General features: G+C 42.2%; 1 protein-coding gene across 3 annotated transcripts in view; it reads left to right on the top strand.

Annotated features, from left to right (window-relative positions):
• MAP3K5 (mitogen-activated protein kinase kinase kinase 5) overlaps window positions 1-15,016 on the top strand; it is a 164,198-nt gene that overhangs the window by 135,088 nt on the left and 14,094 nt on the right. For all 3 annotated transcript variants that reach the window (XM_045010034.1, XM_045010035.1, XM_045010036.1), the window contains exons 17-24: window positions 1,173-1,309; window positions 1,777-1,882; window positions 2,809-2,966; window positions 3,459-3,636; window positions 4,580-4,600; window positions 9,060-9,237; window positions 9,335-9,503; window positions 11,672-11,857. In XM_045010034.1, coding sequence (XP_044865969.1) covers window positions 1,173-1,309; window positions 1,777-1,882; window positions 2,809-2,966; window positions 3,459-3,636; window positions 4,580-4,600; window positions 9,060-9,237; window positions 9,335-9,503; window positions 11,672-11,857 — 1,133 coding nt within the window. The remainder of the gene's footprint in view (window positions 1-1,172; window positions 1,310-1,776; window positions 1,883-2,808; window positions 2,967-3,458; window positions 3,637-4,579; window positions 4,601-9,059; window positions 9,238-9,334; window positions 9,504-11,671; window positions 11,858-15,016) is intronic.

The following is a 15,016-nucleotide window of genomic DNA, read 5'->3' as shown; positions in this document are numbered from 1 at the left end:
TTAATTGCAACTCATATCTAGGAATGATACCTTACATCTTTCAAAAGCTTCATCTAGTAGAGATTGTAGAAGCTTGTCTGCTGAGCAGTACAGATCACTGTGAACAAACCACCCCAGTGCTCTGCTCTTTACACAGGCTCCTGATTGAATACAAAGTCCCAGTCAAGGTCTCTATTTTAATATAAACTCTGCATAGTATTGGCCGTAGCTATCTGAGAGAGCACCTCTCCTTCTATGACCATGACCTCCATTAGCACTTACGTTCCACTGGAAATATGAAACTGTTGGGAAAAGGTGATAAATGGATGGAGGAGACAGAATCTTCATGGAAGCCCAGTCTGGACTATGGAACTCACTCCTACGTGAAATGAGCAGTTAGAACTAAATACAAAATCTGTCCCTTGAATTAAGCTTTTCTACAAAATCTCTCCACACATACTTAGAGACATTTCCCTAATGCTTCCTTTCAGTCTGCTTCTCTACAGGCAAAGAAGTGTGACTATGATTAGCAGTATACTAAATGGTGTGGGATCTGCTTACTTGAAAGACCATATCTCTCCCTAGGCCATATTGCTCCAGCTATGGTTGGCGGAGCTGTTCAAATTGGATTCCTCCAGGTTTAACAAAGAAGGAGGAGACTGATTGTAAAGCATTCTACATGAGGGGCCTGTCGTTATGGAACAAATTTCCACACTCTCGGTCTGGGAGTGTTGACCTGGAAGTGCATACTTCAAGGCCTGTCCTTTTGCCCAGATATCTGAAGGGTGTAGAGTTTTATGGGACGATTGTTTATCGGGGCGGAGGGCGGACAGAGCTTTGGTGAGGAAAGTTCACCAACTGTGTTGTGTCAGGGGTTGAGACTTGCTTGATTTTTTTTCCCGAGAGTTCAGTGCTGGTTTTGAGTTTGTTTGGAATTATTTAAAAGCAACAACACTGAGTACTGTTTAGCCAATCGATCATCATGAATGAAAAGAAATACAGATTTTTTTAAAAGTTTGATTATAGATAAATGTAAGAATGTTTGGTGTTATGGAGGATGTCTACATTTTAGTAAAGGTGTATTCTGTTCCTGGTAGTGTGGTTACATTTATTAGTTGACACAAGCAAAGGCCAGAAAGAACAATCTGTGAGCTAAGTTTACTCTGTTTTTTTCCCCCCAAAAAAATTTATAGGCAGCCTTTCTGCTCTTCTGCGTTCAAAATGGGGACCACTAAAAGATAACGAGCAGACAATTGGTTTTTACACCAAGCAGATTCTTGAAGGATTAAAATACCTCCATGATAATCAGATAGTGCATCGAGACATAAAGGTGAGAAGGTGCTATGAATCACAGTCTTGGGTACATTTAACAGGGAAAAGTCAAATAAAAAATACTCTGTGGAAAGTTGGGAAAGAGTTTAAGAGGGTTGGGAGGAAAGAAGGAGCTTCCACAATGAGATTCTTAATGCAGACCTGATAATGGGAAATCATTTTTCTGAAAAAGTTGGAAGAATCTTATGAATCTTTGGTGTTTCTTTCCTCTATCAGTATTCTTTACGGAAATTTTGTAGATGGGGAAGCATACACTGGTCCTGATGTTTCACTTTAGAGAGGGAGCACCTTAAAATGGAACTGTAGAAGGCAGCAACAATGATTTCTTCCCCCCCACCACCTTAAATATCCCTTTAGAGTAATTATTGTGTATAAAAGAATACACTTTGAAAATGTGTGCTGCAAGTTGTCTTACATTAACAGTTACTAGAGAAAAATAATTGGTCTAAATGTTCTGTCCTTCAGGGTGATAACGTGCTTATCAACACATACAGTGGAGTTCTAAAGATTTCAGACTTTGGCACATCAAAGAGACTTGCGGGGATCAATCCGTGTACTGAAACTTTCACTGGTATGTTTCTAGTTTACAGTGTCTTCCAATTTGAAAGCAAAAGAAGAATAGTTATGAATGCAGGGTCAGATCCTGCAGCTGCTTCACATGCAGAACCTCCATGGACTTCAAATCAGTGTATATAGTAGATGGAGGAATGGGCTTGTTTTACTTGCTTAACCTTAAATTATAAACTTTATCTTAGTAAGTTGAATTGTATGCGCTGGTAAAGAGGAATGCCATTGCTGACATTACTGAGAGATTCAAATCCTCCTAGGCAAGATAGGCCTCTTTTCCCCAGGTTCCTGATTATCATTCTTGTGTACACAGTTTTTAATCTTGCTGCCTCACTGACCCAAAGGTAACTTTTCCTTTGTTTGCTTAGTCTGCCTAACTCCACCTCAAGAATTTGTCCTTAATTTGATCTTCCTCGTGCTTGAAAACCTAATTCAAACTTATTGAACTGTGGGTATTATATATATAATTAATAATCAACGTGTGTATTTCAATTCCCTCTTTCAGTGTTTGCTAAATTCTTGCTCTCTGAATTTGAGAGTGCAGAATGGTATGGTTAAATGGCTCTTTCACTCCAAGAAGTAGAATCCTATCACTTCACTAATCAGTTCCTTTCCATCTCTGAATCCAATTCAAAATTACCCTCCTAATTTTTTCTGTTGGCATATAATGTGACTGTGAAAATAGGACCTGATCCAAAGTCCACTGAAGTCCATTGAGTTTCAGCATTGACTTCAGGGGACTTCAGATCAGATCAGTAGCAAACATCATTCACTTTTGGCCTTAACTAAAAGAGTATTCTTTTGAAATCTGTGAGGATAATTTTTTAAAATTACTAACATTCCTCCCTGCCCATACGCATTGTTCCCCTGTCCTTAGCTGCCTCCCTCATCATCTGAGTTTTAAATTTTAAAAAGTGTGTTTTTAATCAGGTACCCTTCAGTATATGGCACCAGAAATAATAGACAAAGGGCCACGAGGCTATGGGAAAGCTGCCGACATCTGGTCTTTGGGGTGCACCATCATTGAAATGGCCACAGGGAAGCCTCCATTTTATGAACTGGGAGAGCCACAGGCAGCTATGTTTAAGGTAAGACTTCTTTCTTAGACCGTTCTGTTCAGGTCCATTGTTTTTTGTAAACAAAGGAACTCTTATGACTGTATTAAAAGACAGAGAGTGGGAGAACAGCAAGGATAAGATAAAGGAAATGCCTCTTTAATGAGCATATTAGAATGAATATGTTATCTGATGTGATTCAATTGAGGGGGAGTGCTGTATTGTTTTGAAGAAGACAGCAATGGAGCAACAAAAGGCTGTTCACAAATCTGTTACACTTTTTATGTCTATTCCATTTTAACATGGTGAGCTAGTGAGCAGTGCATCCTCTTTCTGTGAGACCCTCTTTGGGAGCGAGAGAATTTTTCAGATATTCTAGTAAAATGCAGGTCATTAATGGTGATTTTGTTTCATTGATTTCAGTAGGTTTTAAGGAAGAGGTTTTAGACTGTATCAAAAGCAGATAGCAACATGTATGAGGAAAGACTTCTGGTTTCTCTTTGTTTACTCTTTCATCTCTCTCAGGTGGGAATGTTTAAAATACACCCAGAGATTCCTGAATCCATGTCAGCAGAGGCCAAAGCCTTCATACTGCGTTGCTTTGAACCAGACCCTGACAAGCGAACTTTTGCTAATGAACTACTTGTAGATGAGTTTTTAAAGATTTCAAGCAAGAAGAGAAAATCCCAAACAAAACTCTCAGGTAATTGTATCACTGAGATGTATCTGGTAGATTTTACCTCATTAAAGAGACTGTTTCCTATAACCATAGGTCATAACCTCAGAGACTAAAGCAATGTATCCTCTGTCTTGATGAATATTCAGTAGTAAACCTCTATTTATCTATGACCTATGGAAGCAGAACAGGTCTATAACAGTGGACTGGACTAGATGACCTCTCAAGGTCCCTTCCAGTGCTATGATTCTGTAAGAGCATAATTCTATCACCACTTGTATGGAAATGTTCCAGATAAAGTATTTTATATAGTTTCAGAAAGTCCTTAGAAATGTTCTAATTTAAAGCATACTTGCACAACCGATTAATAAGCAACATTTGTTGATTACAAAGCGAAAATAGTTTAATATAAAAGACTGCAAAATTTGTTGAAAGCTTTGATTTCTTTGACAGGCATTAAAGCAAACTGAGATTCATTTTTTCTAAGGGTTACCATTGCTAGAAATATTAAAATGTTTGAAATTTACTTTAAACTTAAACTGAATAGAAAAATCTTCTTACTTTAGCTACTGTATACAAAGTTATTACACAGATTATATTACTGGTTTTGGTTTTTGTTTTAAATTGTGGAGCACAAGTGGTTTCTTTGACAGCATAAGTGATGTATTTATTTAAATATGGAAAAAATGCCTGCTGCGTTTAAGAAAACATTTTTATCAAGATACCTAAAATAAAGAAGAAATGTTAGATCACCATATTAACTTGTTTGGAGAAAAAAACAACAAATAAAAATAGATTAAATTCCAATATCTCTTTTCAATTGAAATCAGAGACTGATTAGATAAATGATAGTCTAGATATTGTTAGCATGCACAGTACAACTGAGAGGAAAGAATTTATTACCTACACTATATTTGCTCAGTTAAATTTACCATATGATGAATATTTTTGTTTGCTTTTCCTCCCACAGCTCTTTCAGCTAACTCAAATGGTGAGTTTTAATATTCTAAATTTTTTCCTCAAAACGTGTAACTATGTTGATAGAACGAAAATCATTTACTCACTCTGCGGTAAATTACCACACCTAAAAACTGCACAGATGAGATAATTAGACACAATTATCAAACCGAACAGTCTATCATTCTTAGGAAGCCATAACCTGATCACATAGGTTTAAAGTACTGTAGATCAGGGGTTCTCAACCTTTTTCTGTCTGAGGCCCTCCTCAACATGCTATACATAAGAACATAAGAACATAAGAGAGGCCGTACCGGGTCAGACCAAAAGTCCATCTAGCCCAGTATCTGTCTACCGACAGTGGCCAATGCCAGGTGCCCCAGAGGGAGTGAACCTAACAGGCAATGATCAAGTGATCTCTCTCCTGCCATCCATCTCCATCCTCTGACGAACAGAGGCTAGGGACACCATTCTTACCCATTCTGGCTAATAGCCATTTATGGACTTAGCCACCATGAATTTATCCAGTCCCCTTTTAAACATTGTTATAGTCCTAGCCTTCACAACCTCCTCAGGTAAGGAGTTCCACAAGTTGACTGTGCGCTGCGTGAAGAAGAACTTCCTTTTATTTGTTTTAAACCTGCTGCCTATTAATTTCATTTGGTGACCCCTAGTTCTTGTATTATGGGAATAAGTAAATAACTTTTCCTTATCCACTTTCTCAACATCACTCATGATTTTATATACCTCTATCATGTCCCTCCTTAGTCTTCTCTTTTCCAAGCTGAAGAGTCCTAGCCTCTTTAATCTTTCCTCGTATGGGACCCTCTCTAAACCCCTAATCATTTTAGTTGCCCTTTTCTGAACCTTTTCTAGTGCTAGAATATCTTTTTTGAGGTGAGGAGACCACATCTGTACACAGTATTCGAGATGTGGGCGTACCATGGATTTATATAAGGGCAATAATATATTCTCAGTCTTATTCTCTATTCCCTTTTTAATGATTCCTAACATCCTATTTGCTTTTTTGACCGCTTCTGCACACTGCGTGGACATCTTCAGAGAACTATCCACGATGACGCCAAGATCTTTTTCCTGACTCCAGGGGCGGCTCTACCTTTTTGGCCGCCCCAAGCAGTCATGCGCGGGAGGCGCCCCGGAGCCGCGGGAGCAGCGGACCTCCCGCGGGCATGACTGCGGAGGGTCCACTGGTCGCGCGGCTCGGCTGGACCTCCCGCAGCTGCGGACGGTTCGCAGGTCCGGCGGCTCCGCTTCAGCTGCCGCAGTCATGCCTGCGGGAGGTCCAGCCGAGCCGCGGGACCAGCATACCGTCCGCAGTCATGCCTGCGGGAGGTCCACTGGAACCGCGGGACGAGCGCCCCCTCCGCAGTCATGCCTGCGGCAGGTCCGGTCGTCCCGGGGCTCCGGTGGACCTCCCGCAGGCATGACTGCGGCAGGTCCGCCGGCCCAGCCTGCCGCCCCCCCGGGAAAGGGCCGCCCCACGCGCGTGCTTGCCGCGCTGGGGTCTGGAGCCGGCCCTGCCTGACTCGTTGTAGCTAAGTTAGCCCCCATCATGTTGTATGTATAGTTGGGGTTATTTTTTCCAATGTGCATTACTTTACATTTATCCACATTAAATTTCATTTGCCATTTTGTTGCCCAATCACTTAGCTTTGTGAGATCTTTTTGAAGTTCTTCACATCTGCTTTGGTCTTAACTATCTTGAGAAGTTTAGTATCATCTGCAAACTTGGCCACCTCACTGTTTACCCCTTTCTCCAGATCATTTATGAATAAATTGAATAGGATTGGTCCTAGGACTGACCCTTGGGGAACACCACTAGTTACACCTCTCCATTCTGAGAATTTACCATTAATTCCTACCCTTTGTTCCCTGTCCTTTAACCAGTTCTCAATCCATGATAGGACCTTCCCTTTTATCCCTATAAAAACTCCAGGGCCCAGCGGGGAGCAGGTGAGGGGAGTATCTCAGTGCCGGGGCCTGGGGCATAAGCATAGTTTGACTTCTATTTTTTTGGGGGGGGCAGGGTCCAGTGGGGCTCGAGCCATCTCCGCATGGCAGGGTCCAGGGAGGGAGCGCTACCTCCACTCCTTGACTTATCTTAGCAGGTCACCTAGCCTGTCTGGGTTGGGGGGGGCATGCAACCAAAAATTATAACTCAAAGGTGTGGGGCTTAGCTCAAAAAGTTTGAAAACAGCTTAGGGTGAAGGGAGGGAGTAGGTAGGGCTGTGTGCGGGCAGGGGGTAGCTCAGGGTGTAGGGAGAGGAGTATTAGGAGCTGTGTGCTGGGAGGACTCCCCTGTGGTCCCTATTCCCTGAGGGCTCTGCCAGCCACGGAGCCAGGTCTCCCTGCCCAGGCGGCTCTTACCAGCTGCGTGAGCGAAGTGGGCTGGGAGCTGAGGAGCAGTTTCAGCTTGTCACCATTAGGAGAGGAGGGAACGCTGCTGCTGCCTGCTCCATGGCACCAGCCAGAGCAGCAGCTGCCCTGCACTGCCTGGCTCCTGCTTCCCACCTCCGACCTGGCCAGGTGGTGGGGAGAGGAGGTGGGGAGAAGTGTGGAGCTGCCCCTGAGACTGCCGTGCTCTTGTGCTGCACTTGGGGGGGAAGCAGGGGCAATGCCCTCCATGTCTCCAACTCTGGCCAGGGGCTCAGGGCTTCAGCGCCATGCTTCCTGGCTTCAGCCCCACGGGGCCCCACAGCCCACTTGAAAGGTCTCGTGGACCCCCAGGGGGCCGTGGCTCCCCGGTTGAGAACCAGTGCTGTATATAATCAGGTTAGGTTACGGTTTGACAGGGCAGGTGGCTAATATCTTGCCTATCATGGACCTGCCTTGTTGTTTATAGTAACAGTTCCAGTCGAAATGGTGCATGACACCTGAAACAGCAAGGTGTCAGAGGGACTTTTGCTTGGAATAGTACTCTTTGTCTTAATTTTTAATCATTTTTTCAATTACCTAAACTCTGAGATGCCATATAAGAGTTTGAATAGGGTGACCAGATGTCCTGATTTTATAGGGACAGTCCCGCTATTTGGGGCTTTGTCTGATATAGGCACCTATTCCCCCCCTCCCCACCAGTTCCGATTTTTCACACTTGCTGTTTGGTCACCCTAAGTTTGAATGAGAATTCAGAACCTTCTTTCCGCAACAGCAAGTGTGCTGTTTATAGAAGAAGCTAACTCAGAGTTAACTTGCATGTGTCACACTTTTGTCCAAAAACACCAACCCCGGATTATCTTCCAAATTCACCTAGGGTGAAATTTAGCTTAGTATAGAGGGCTTGTGTGAAGGGCCTAGCACAGGGGTGGGCAAACTTTTTGGGCCGAAGGCCACATTTGGATGGGGAAATTGTATGCAGGGCCAGGGCAGCGGGTTGGGGTGCGGGAGGGGGGGCTCAGGGGAGGGGGTTGGGGTGCAGGAGGGGTGTGGGGTGTATGAGGGTGCTCAGGGCAGGGAGTTGGGGTGCGGGGTGTGCGAGGGGGCTCAGGGCAGGGAGTTGGGGTGCAGGAGAGGTGCGAGGTGCAGGCAGGGGGCTCAGGGCAGGGAGTTGGGGGGTGGGGTGCAGGAGGGGTTCGGGCTCCAGGGTGGCAGTGGTGTGCACCGGGGCCAGGGCAGGCTCCCTGCCTGCCTGCCCTGTCTCCGGCCCCGTGCTGCTCCAGGAAGTGCTGCGACCCCTGGGGGTGGGGAGGAGGAGGGCTCCACGTGCGCTGCCCTTGCTGCGCCTCCAGGTACCTCCCCCGAAGCTCCCATTGGCCGCGGTTCCCTGTTCCCGGCCAATAGGAGCTGCGGGGGGTGGTGCCTGGAGGCAAGAATAATGCCCGGGGGTCGCAGGGGTGTGGTGCCAGCCGCTTCTGGAGAGCGGCGCAGGGCCCGTGGCGCCACAGGGGGCAATCCTGCAGGCTGCATCCAAAGCCCTGAGGGGCCGGATCCGGCCCGCGGGTCGTAGTTTGCCCACACCTGGCCTAGCACCACTTTAGCTTGTAATTTGTTCCCATTGAAGTCAATGGGACTTTTGCCATTGACTTCAAAGAGAGAAGGATTGGGCCCCTAATGTAAGGCTTAAATTGTTGCAAGGGTCTTGGGCGGACTCTCTGTGCTGAGATACAATACTCTGAGAGAATGCTTAGAGGTGCTCTGGAATGAGTGTATACATAAGCACTGTAGCTCTGGGAGCGTATTATATCTTAACTTTGTAAAGACCATAATGCCCAGTAAGTTGAGATGGTCCCAGTCTCTAAGAACTCTTCATCTAAAATACGTTGTGACTCCTTCCAGTAGCTGAGAGCTCTTTTCAAGTAACATCTTAAAATGCATTTTATATATATGTGTAACTGAGGTGGGAGGTTGGAGTTTACCTTTTCTGTCTCATCTTAAAAGAATAACTTTCTTTTCAGAATTAAGGTATAGCCATTGTAGCTTAGACCATTTGTGATGGTTTTGAAACACTAATTTTCTGATTGTTCCTTCATGAGTAGAATATCTTCGGAGCATATCTTTGCCTGTTCCTGTTCTGGTAGAAGATACAAGCAGTAGCAGTGAATATGGCTCTGTTTCACCTGACACAGACTTAAAAATTGATCCATTCTCTTTCAAATCAAGAGCCAAATCGTGTGGAGAAAAAGATGCAAAAGGAATCCAGTCCCTTTTTCTGAGGTAAGAGCTATGTTGTCTTCATGTTGCTTCAGGGATTAGGAATGTAGTTTTTTTGTTGTTTTTTTTAAATGTTAATTTTCATCATGTAAACTTTCAGCATCCCAGATGAGAATTTTGAGGATCATAGTGCTCCTCCTTCACCTGAAGAGAAAGATTCTGGGTTCTTCATGCTAAAAAAGGACAGTGAACGGAGAGCCACTCTCCACAGAATATTAACAGAGGACCAAGAGAAGGTGGTGAGGAACTTAATGGAAGCCTTAGCTCAGGTAAAATAACTTGCAGGCAGACAAAAATAGCATGTAATTTTGCAGGTTTCCAGTAAGCGTGTACATGCATATGTGTAAATATATACATTAAACCAGGTGTCAGGCACAAAATAAGGTTTGATAAACTATATGTGGCTGATATAATGTAGGACTTGAGAGAGTGCAATTGTATTGATGATAAAAATATGCACCAAAATTATATTTGTGTTGCGGTACATTTGTATTTTACCTTATTCATAACTACTGCCTCTGTGTGCGCACAGATATCACCTGGTTGAACAATGGAAGAAAATATATGAACATTTTAATGAAATTTCATTTTTTCCAACATTTTTTTCTAACAGGACTAATAAAGGATGATGGCTTAATATATGTAATGATCAGCCTAATCAACTCCAAAAGTGTAAGCCAGGGATATTCAACCTGTGGCTCTAGAGTTACATGTGTCTCTTTTGGAGTTTGTGCATCTGGCTGGTTCCTTTGCCCAAGTTGGTCTCATGTCAGACTATAGCAGGTGTGCCAAGTAAAATAGACTAGGCACATCCCTGTCCTTTCAAGCTGCTATGAAAACGAGCAATTGAAACAAACAGCCCCATCCCTCACAGCAGTTAGGAGTGGAGGTGGAGGGAGGGAGAAGAGAGTGTCAGATGGAGCTGCAGAAAGCCACACAATAATAACGCATTACCTCCTGACACTACTCTGGGTGATTCATTCTGGTATCAGTACAGGAGGATGTGGAATAATCAACAATTCTTCGTCACACTGCAAATGTTGCAACACTGTAGTCAGATGATGTGATTTTTGTCATTGTTTTTGCAGTCTGTAACTGCATTTCATTCTCAAGGCTGAGTATCTTTGCTCTAAATCATGCTTTGTATGTAAATTACGGTCCATGGTATTTAGGTTTTTAAAAAAGGTATGATCAAGAAATTATGCTTCAAATTTCAATGTCTGATTTGCTTGGTAAACCTTTCTAAAGGTACCTAGCATTAATGCTGTGGATAGAAACTGTTGCCATAACAATAGAATGAGGTTATCTAGTTCTTGTAGAATCAGTCATTGAAATAGTGGTAGAGAAGGGTTAAAAAAACTGGAGGAAGTAAAACAGATGTGCCCAAGAACCTCTATTTGTTGAAGTGCTGCTATAACAGATATAACTATCAGTGCATGTGTCAATGGAACAATGTAAATAAATGGAAGAGGACAAAACTGAATTATTTATATACAGAGAAATTTCTGAGGCATGACATAGTCATGACAGAAGAATGGAAAAAATAGCAGGAAGCAAAAAGCAACATGCTCTTCTGCTTCAGAAATCAGTGTTAGGTATCTCTTCAAATATTTATCTGACATTAATCAAAATAACTCCCTGTAATATATGTGAGTAACTAAATTTTTTCCCCTTACGTTTATTTTAATGACTTGTGATATTTTCATATTTCTTTTCCCACAATTGTAATTCAGATTTAATTTCAGCTGGCATAATTGAAAGCTATTTAAAAAAAAAACCCTCTGACCCCATACCTATTGCTTTCTGTAGTATTCTCCAAAAATTACCTTTCATGCATTTTGGTATATTCATAGCTAAAAAAAGCTTTAACATAAAGTAGAGATTTCAGAAATGTGAGCACACATGTGAATGAGATAGATCATTGATTGCATCCACAGTATGTTGATAGTAGTCTGTAAAAAATTCAGGCCATATGTAAGTGTAGCTATAGTGTGAAAATTCCATATTGTGGTGAACCTTCTCCATGGAGTTAAGCACTTAGGATGAAATTCTCCCCTTACAAAGCCCTCTGCATCAAGGAAGAACCACTTAAGCCCTACTTTAAGGCCTAAATTAGGACTTCACCTTGTAGTGGTCCTCAGCAGAGAATGAATTTCACTCTCTGGATTTAAACTAAAAGTTTTAATAATAGTGAGATATGCATTTTCTCCATATATCCTGCTGAAATATATTACTTGCGCAAAATAAATGAGTGGGACTGTGCAGCATATACTTTTTGGTAATTAAAGGAATGTCTGTTTTAGAGGTAAATTTTCTGGAATGTAGAGGGGGCAAAGGTTATTTATCGTGCATCAACTCCTATTGGTTAAAACCATTGGATATAAAATTTAAGATATGTGCTTTAGGCTGAATTTGTTCCTTTTTGTTCCTCTAACAGGGAGCTGAAGAACCCAAACTAAAATGGGAGCACATCACAACTCTCGTTGCCAGCCTCAGAGAATTTGTACGGTCAACTGATCGCAAAATCATTGCGACCACTCTTTCAAAACTGAAACTGGAGTTAGACTTTGACAGTCACGGTATTAGTCAAGTCCAGTTGGTGCTATTTGGTTTTCAAGATGCTGTAAGTAGACACTTTCAGAAGTTTTGCTATATGAAGTCTCAGTTAAAGGCCAAATTAAAGACTGGCGTAAGCTTATGAAAATTCATTGACCTCAGCCCAGAGTTACCCAAATGAGAACACTTGAGGGCTCCAATTCTAATAATAACAACTGGAACCTTCCGCCCACAGTCAGCTTTTGGCTTGGCTTCCATGTGATCCTTTGGGCAGCAAGTATGTCCTGACCACAATCACTATTTCCCTCCCCCAAGATCTATGCGTCTTCACATATAAACAGCAGGAGGGTCCAGCATGCTTCTGAAAATATTACACCATATTCCTCAAGTAGGAAAGCCTCAAAAAAATGTAATGGTTGGGCTTTTTTTGTAAATAAATACAAAATTGTGCTGCATGTATACAGATCTCTTGGACTTGACTCAGCTAAGAAATTAATGCATTTAAAAAATCCCAACAAACTAAACCATACCTAGTTTATAATATTGCCGTTGTATTCCTGTCCCGATGCAAGTGATCCAGTAGCAATATTTGGCCAAATCTGAGTTGTAAACCTTCACCCCAAACTATGATGAAATGCCAGTAGCTAATGTAATACTGGCAATCCCCACAATGATAAATAGGACACAGAAATGGAGTCCCTTTAAATAGCCATCTTATTAAAAAGCAATATTGCTGTCCCAGAGCCTGCTTTAAATGTTATTACAAATTCTCTGCTAACACTCATTTTAAAGGGGCAAAAGTTATCTTGTTTCATTCGGGGCTGAATAACTGATATTGGGAGAGTCTGACTTTGTGCCCTGGTTGGATCCATGAGGTTAAAATGACATAAAGACAAAAGAAGGGCCCTCAAGGTGATGCCCCCATGAACATTTTAAATCTAGGGCTCTCCAAAAGTAAAGAGACTATTTGAAAAGGTTGCCTGGTCTTGTACAGGGTGTAAGTGAGCACAGAATTGTATACCACTTCCCCAGAAGGCCAGCATAGAAAATAAAGCAATTGTAGGAAGGTTTCCTGCCTCCCTCATGGAGTTTTTCACCTTGAATGTCCTCCTCCTGCCTTCTGTTCTGTTTAGTCTTGCAATACGTCATGGATCAAGCCCGGGCTGCAGCATTAATAATGCACAACAAAGTCAAAGCTTCCATATCAGATATTTAATCCAATACAAAGCAGGAGGCCTTTTGCCCCTTTAAATCTAAGCCATGATCATATGAACTGAATGAAAAAAAATCTCTGAATGTTTGATAAATTGCAGTACACTCCTGACTCATTCCCTTTGTATAAAATGCCTAATGATGTCACAAGCATGAAATAGCACAATTCAGAATACTTGAACTCCATTAATGTGCACAATAATGGGTACAGAAGAACAGCTACCTCTCTATTGTCATGGTATTGGTCGTGGTAACTCCAGATGCATGTACATTATCTTATTTCCAATTTGAACACCACCTTGCTCATACAATCTTCTGTTCCACCTTGTACTCAGTCCCATAGTAAATTTAGCAGATTACTCACATCTTGACTTGAAAGCTCACTGACCTGAGGAAGTTCTTTAAAATCTGTCATTGGGTAAAAGATGATGAGCTGGCCTGCTAAAGAGGCCATAAAAAGAAAGTAAACAGAAGGCTTTAAACAAAATAGTCCTGGGATCCTACCAAGAAGAGTCCCAGTGAAGAAGCCGGGGTTTATTGGGAATTTCTCTTTCCCGGTGGAGGGTAACAAAGCAGTTAGACAGCAGTCAGAGGTTGAGGTAGAAGTTCAGATAGAAGCAGCTTTGTATCACCATGCAATTTATTGGTGAAGGCAAATGGCCGAGAATCACTATTTACAGCAATTGGGATGTTTTAGGAGAAGAATCTGGCTGGCTATGCGGTCCCAATCAGAAAGAGTTCTGCAATTTTAGTATCCTGAAAACTGACATTACAGAAAACAGGGCATGTGTGTGAGAACAGGGACCATTCTAGAGATACCAGAATGGGTGGCACTTAATGTCTGTATCTGGTACGTCAGCATTTGTTTCCACACAGTGACTCTTTTGGTAGGAGTTTTTTGTCCCATTATATATCATTCAGTTACAAGGCAGTCCTCCCAATGACGATATTTCAGCATCCCAGACACAGGCCTCTCTTCTGTCACTTCCTCCTCTTCCAAATACAGTGCTTACTTTAGGACAAGCCTCCTCCATTTCCTGGGAACAGGAAATAGTTAAAACAGGAACTTTTTGAATCCAGGTCCCAGGGTTGTAGGGGACCTAGACAAAGCATTGAAGTCAGTGGGAGCTGTGTAGACTCAGACTTCTATCACAGAAAAACAGCTTAAATTGAGATATTAGACTCTTCTCTGATATCAGGATATTGCTCAAAATGGGGAAAATTATCTCCTTTATTCTCAGGACGCATGGGTAATAATAATAATAAGGGCTGATAGGATATCCTGATCAAGGCACTGGGGGAAAAAAAGTTTTGCTTTGTATTCTAAAGTGCTTAGTCATACTACTATGGATGTTTGTGTTCCTTGACAAAGTCACATCATGCCTCTTCAGTGTGGAAAACAGCTTGAACTTTGTGCTCATTAAAGGCTCAATCTTGCAAGGTGCTGAATACTTCCAGGCAAGTGTTGAGCAGCCTCAACTTTCATAACATCAATACACCTCTCAGGAGGCGCTCAACTCCTTGCCTGACTGGTTTCTGAACCCTGTGGTTGGGTTTATTCAGCAGCATAGCATTCTTCTTATGATGTACATTCAGCTTGCTAGCAATTCTCTTACAACATGACAGAATGCCATCTAGTGGGCACTGTAATAAAGAAATGAGAACAGATTTTACAGTTGTCTTTGGGCAATAATAGAACACATCTTCATTTGAACTTCTGTCCATCCCCAAAAGACATCATCATCTTTGTGACATCACTGTTATTTCCTATAAGAAGATCATGACAACCTTCAGAAGACAGAAATAAGCTGATCTTGTTTTCATGAAGTGCCTTCAAAATAAAACCTGAGGAAAAGACACAGAAAATATCCTATTAGTCTCTACAGAGGAAATTTTTCTCTGAGGCATTTATGGATTTTTATTAGAATGAACTTCTAAATGTAATTTAATTTGTCTTGCTGAAAAGTTTTGAGTCCTGCTCCCTTATATGTCCTACTGCTGTTGGTTTCACCTG

This window comes from Mauremys mutica, chromosome 3 (assembly GCF_020497125.1).
Source record: "Mauremys mutica isolate MM-2020 ecotype Southern chromosome 3, ASM2049712v1, whole genome shotgun sequence".
NCBI classification, from domain to species: domain Eukaryota; kingdom Metazoa; phylum Chordata; order Testudines; family Geoemydidae; genus Mauremys; species Mauremys mutica.
The sequence above is the reverse complement of the archived record's forward strand: the minus strand, read 5'-3'. Positions and strand labels throughout refer to the sequence as shown.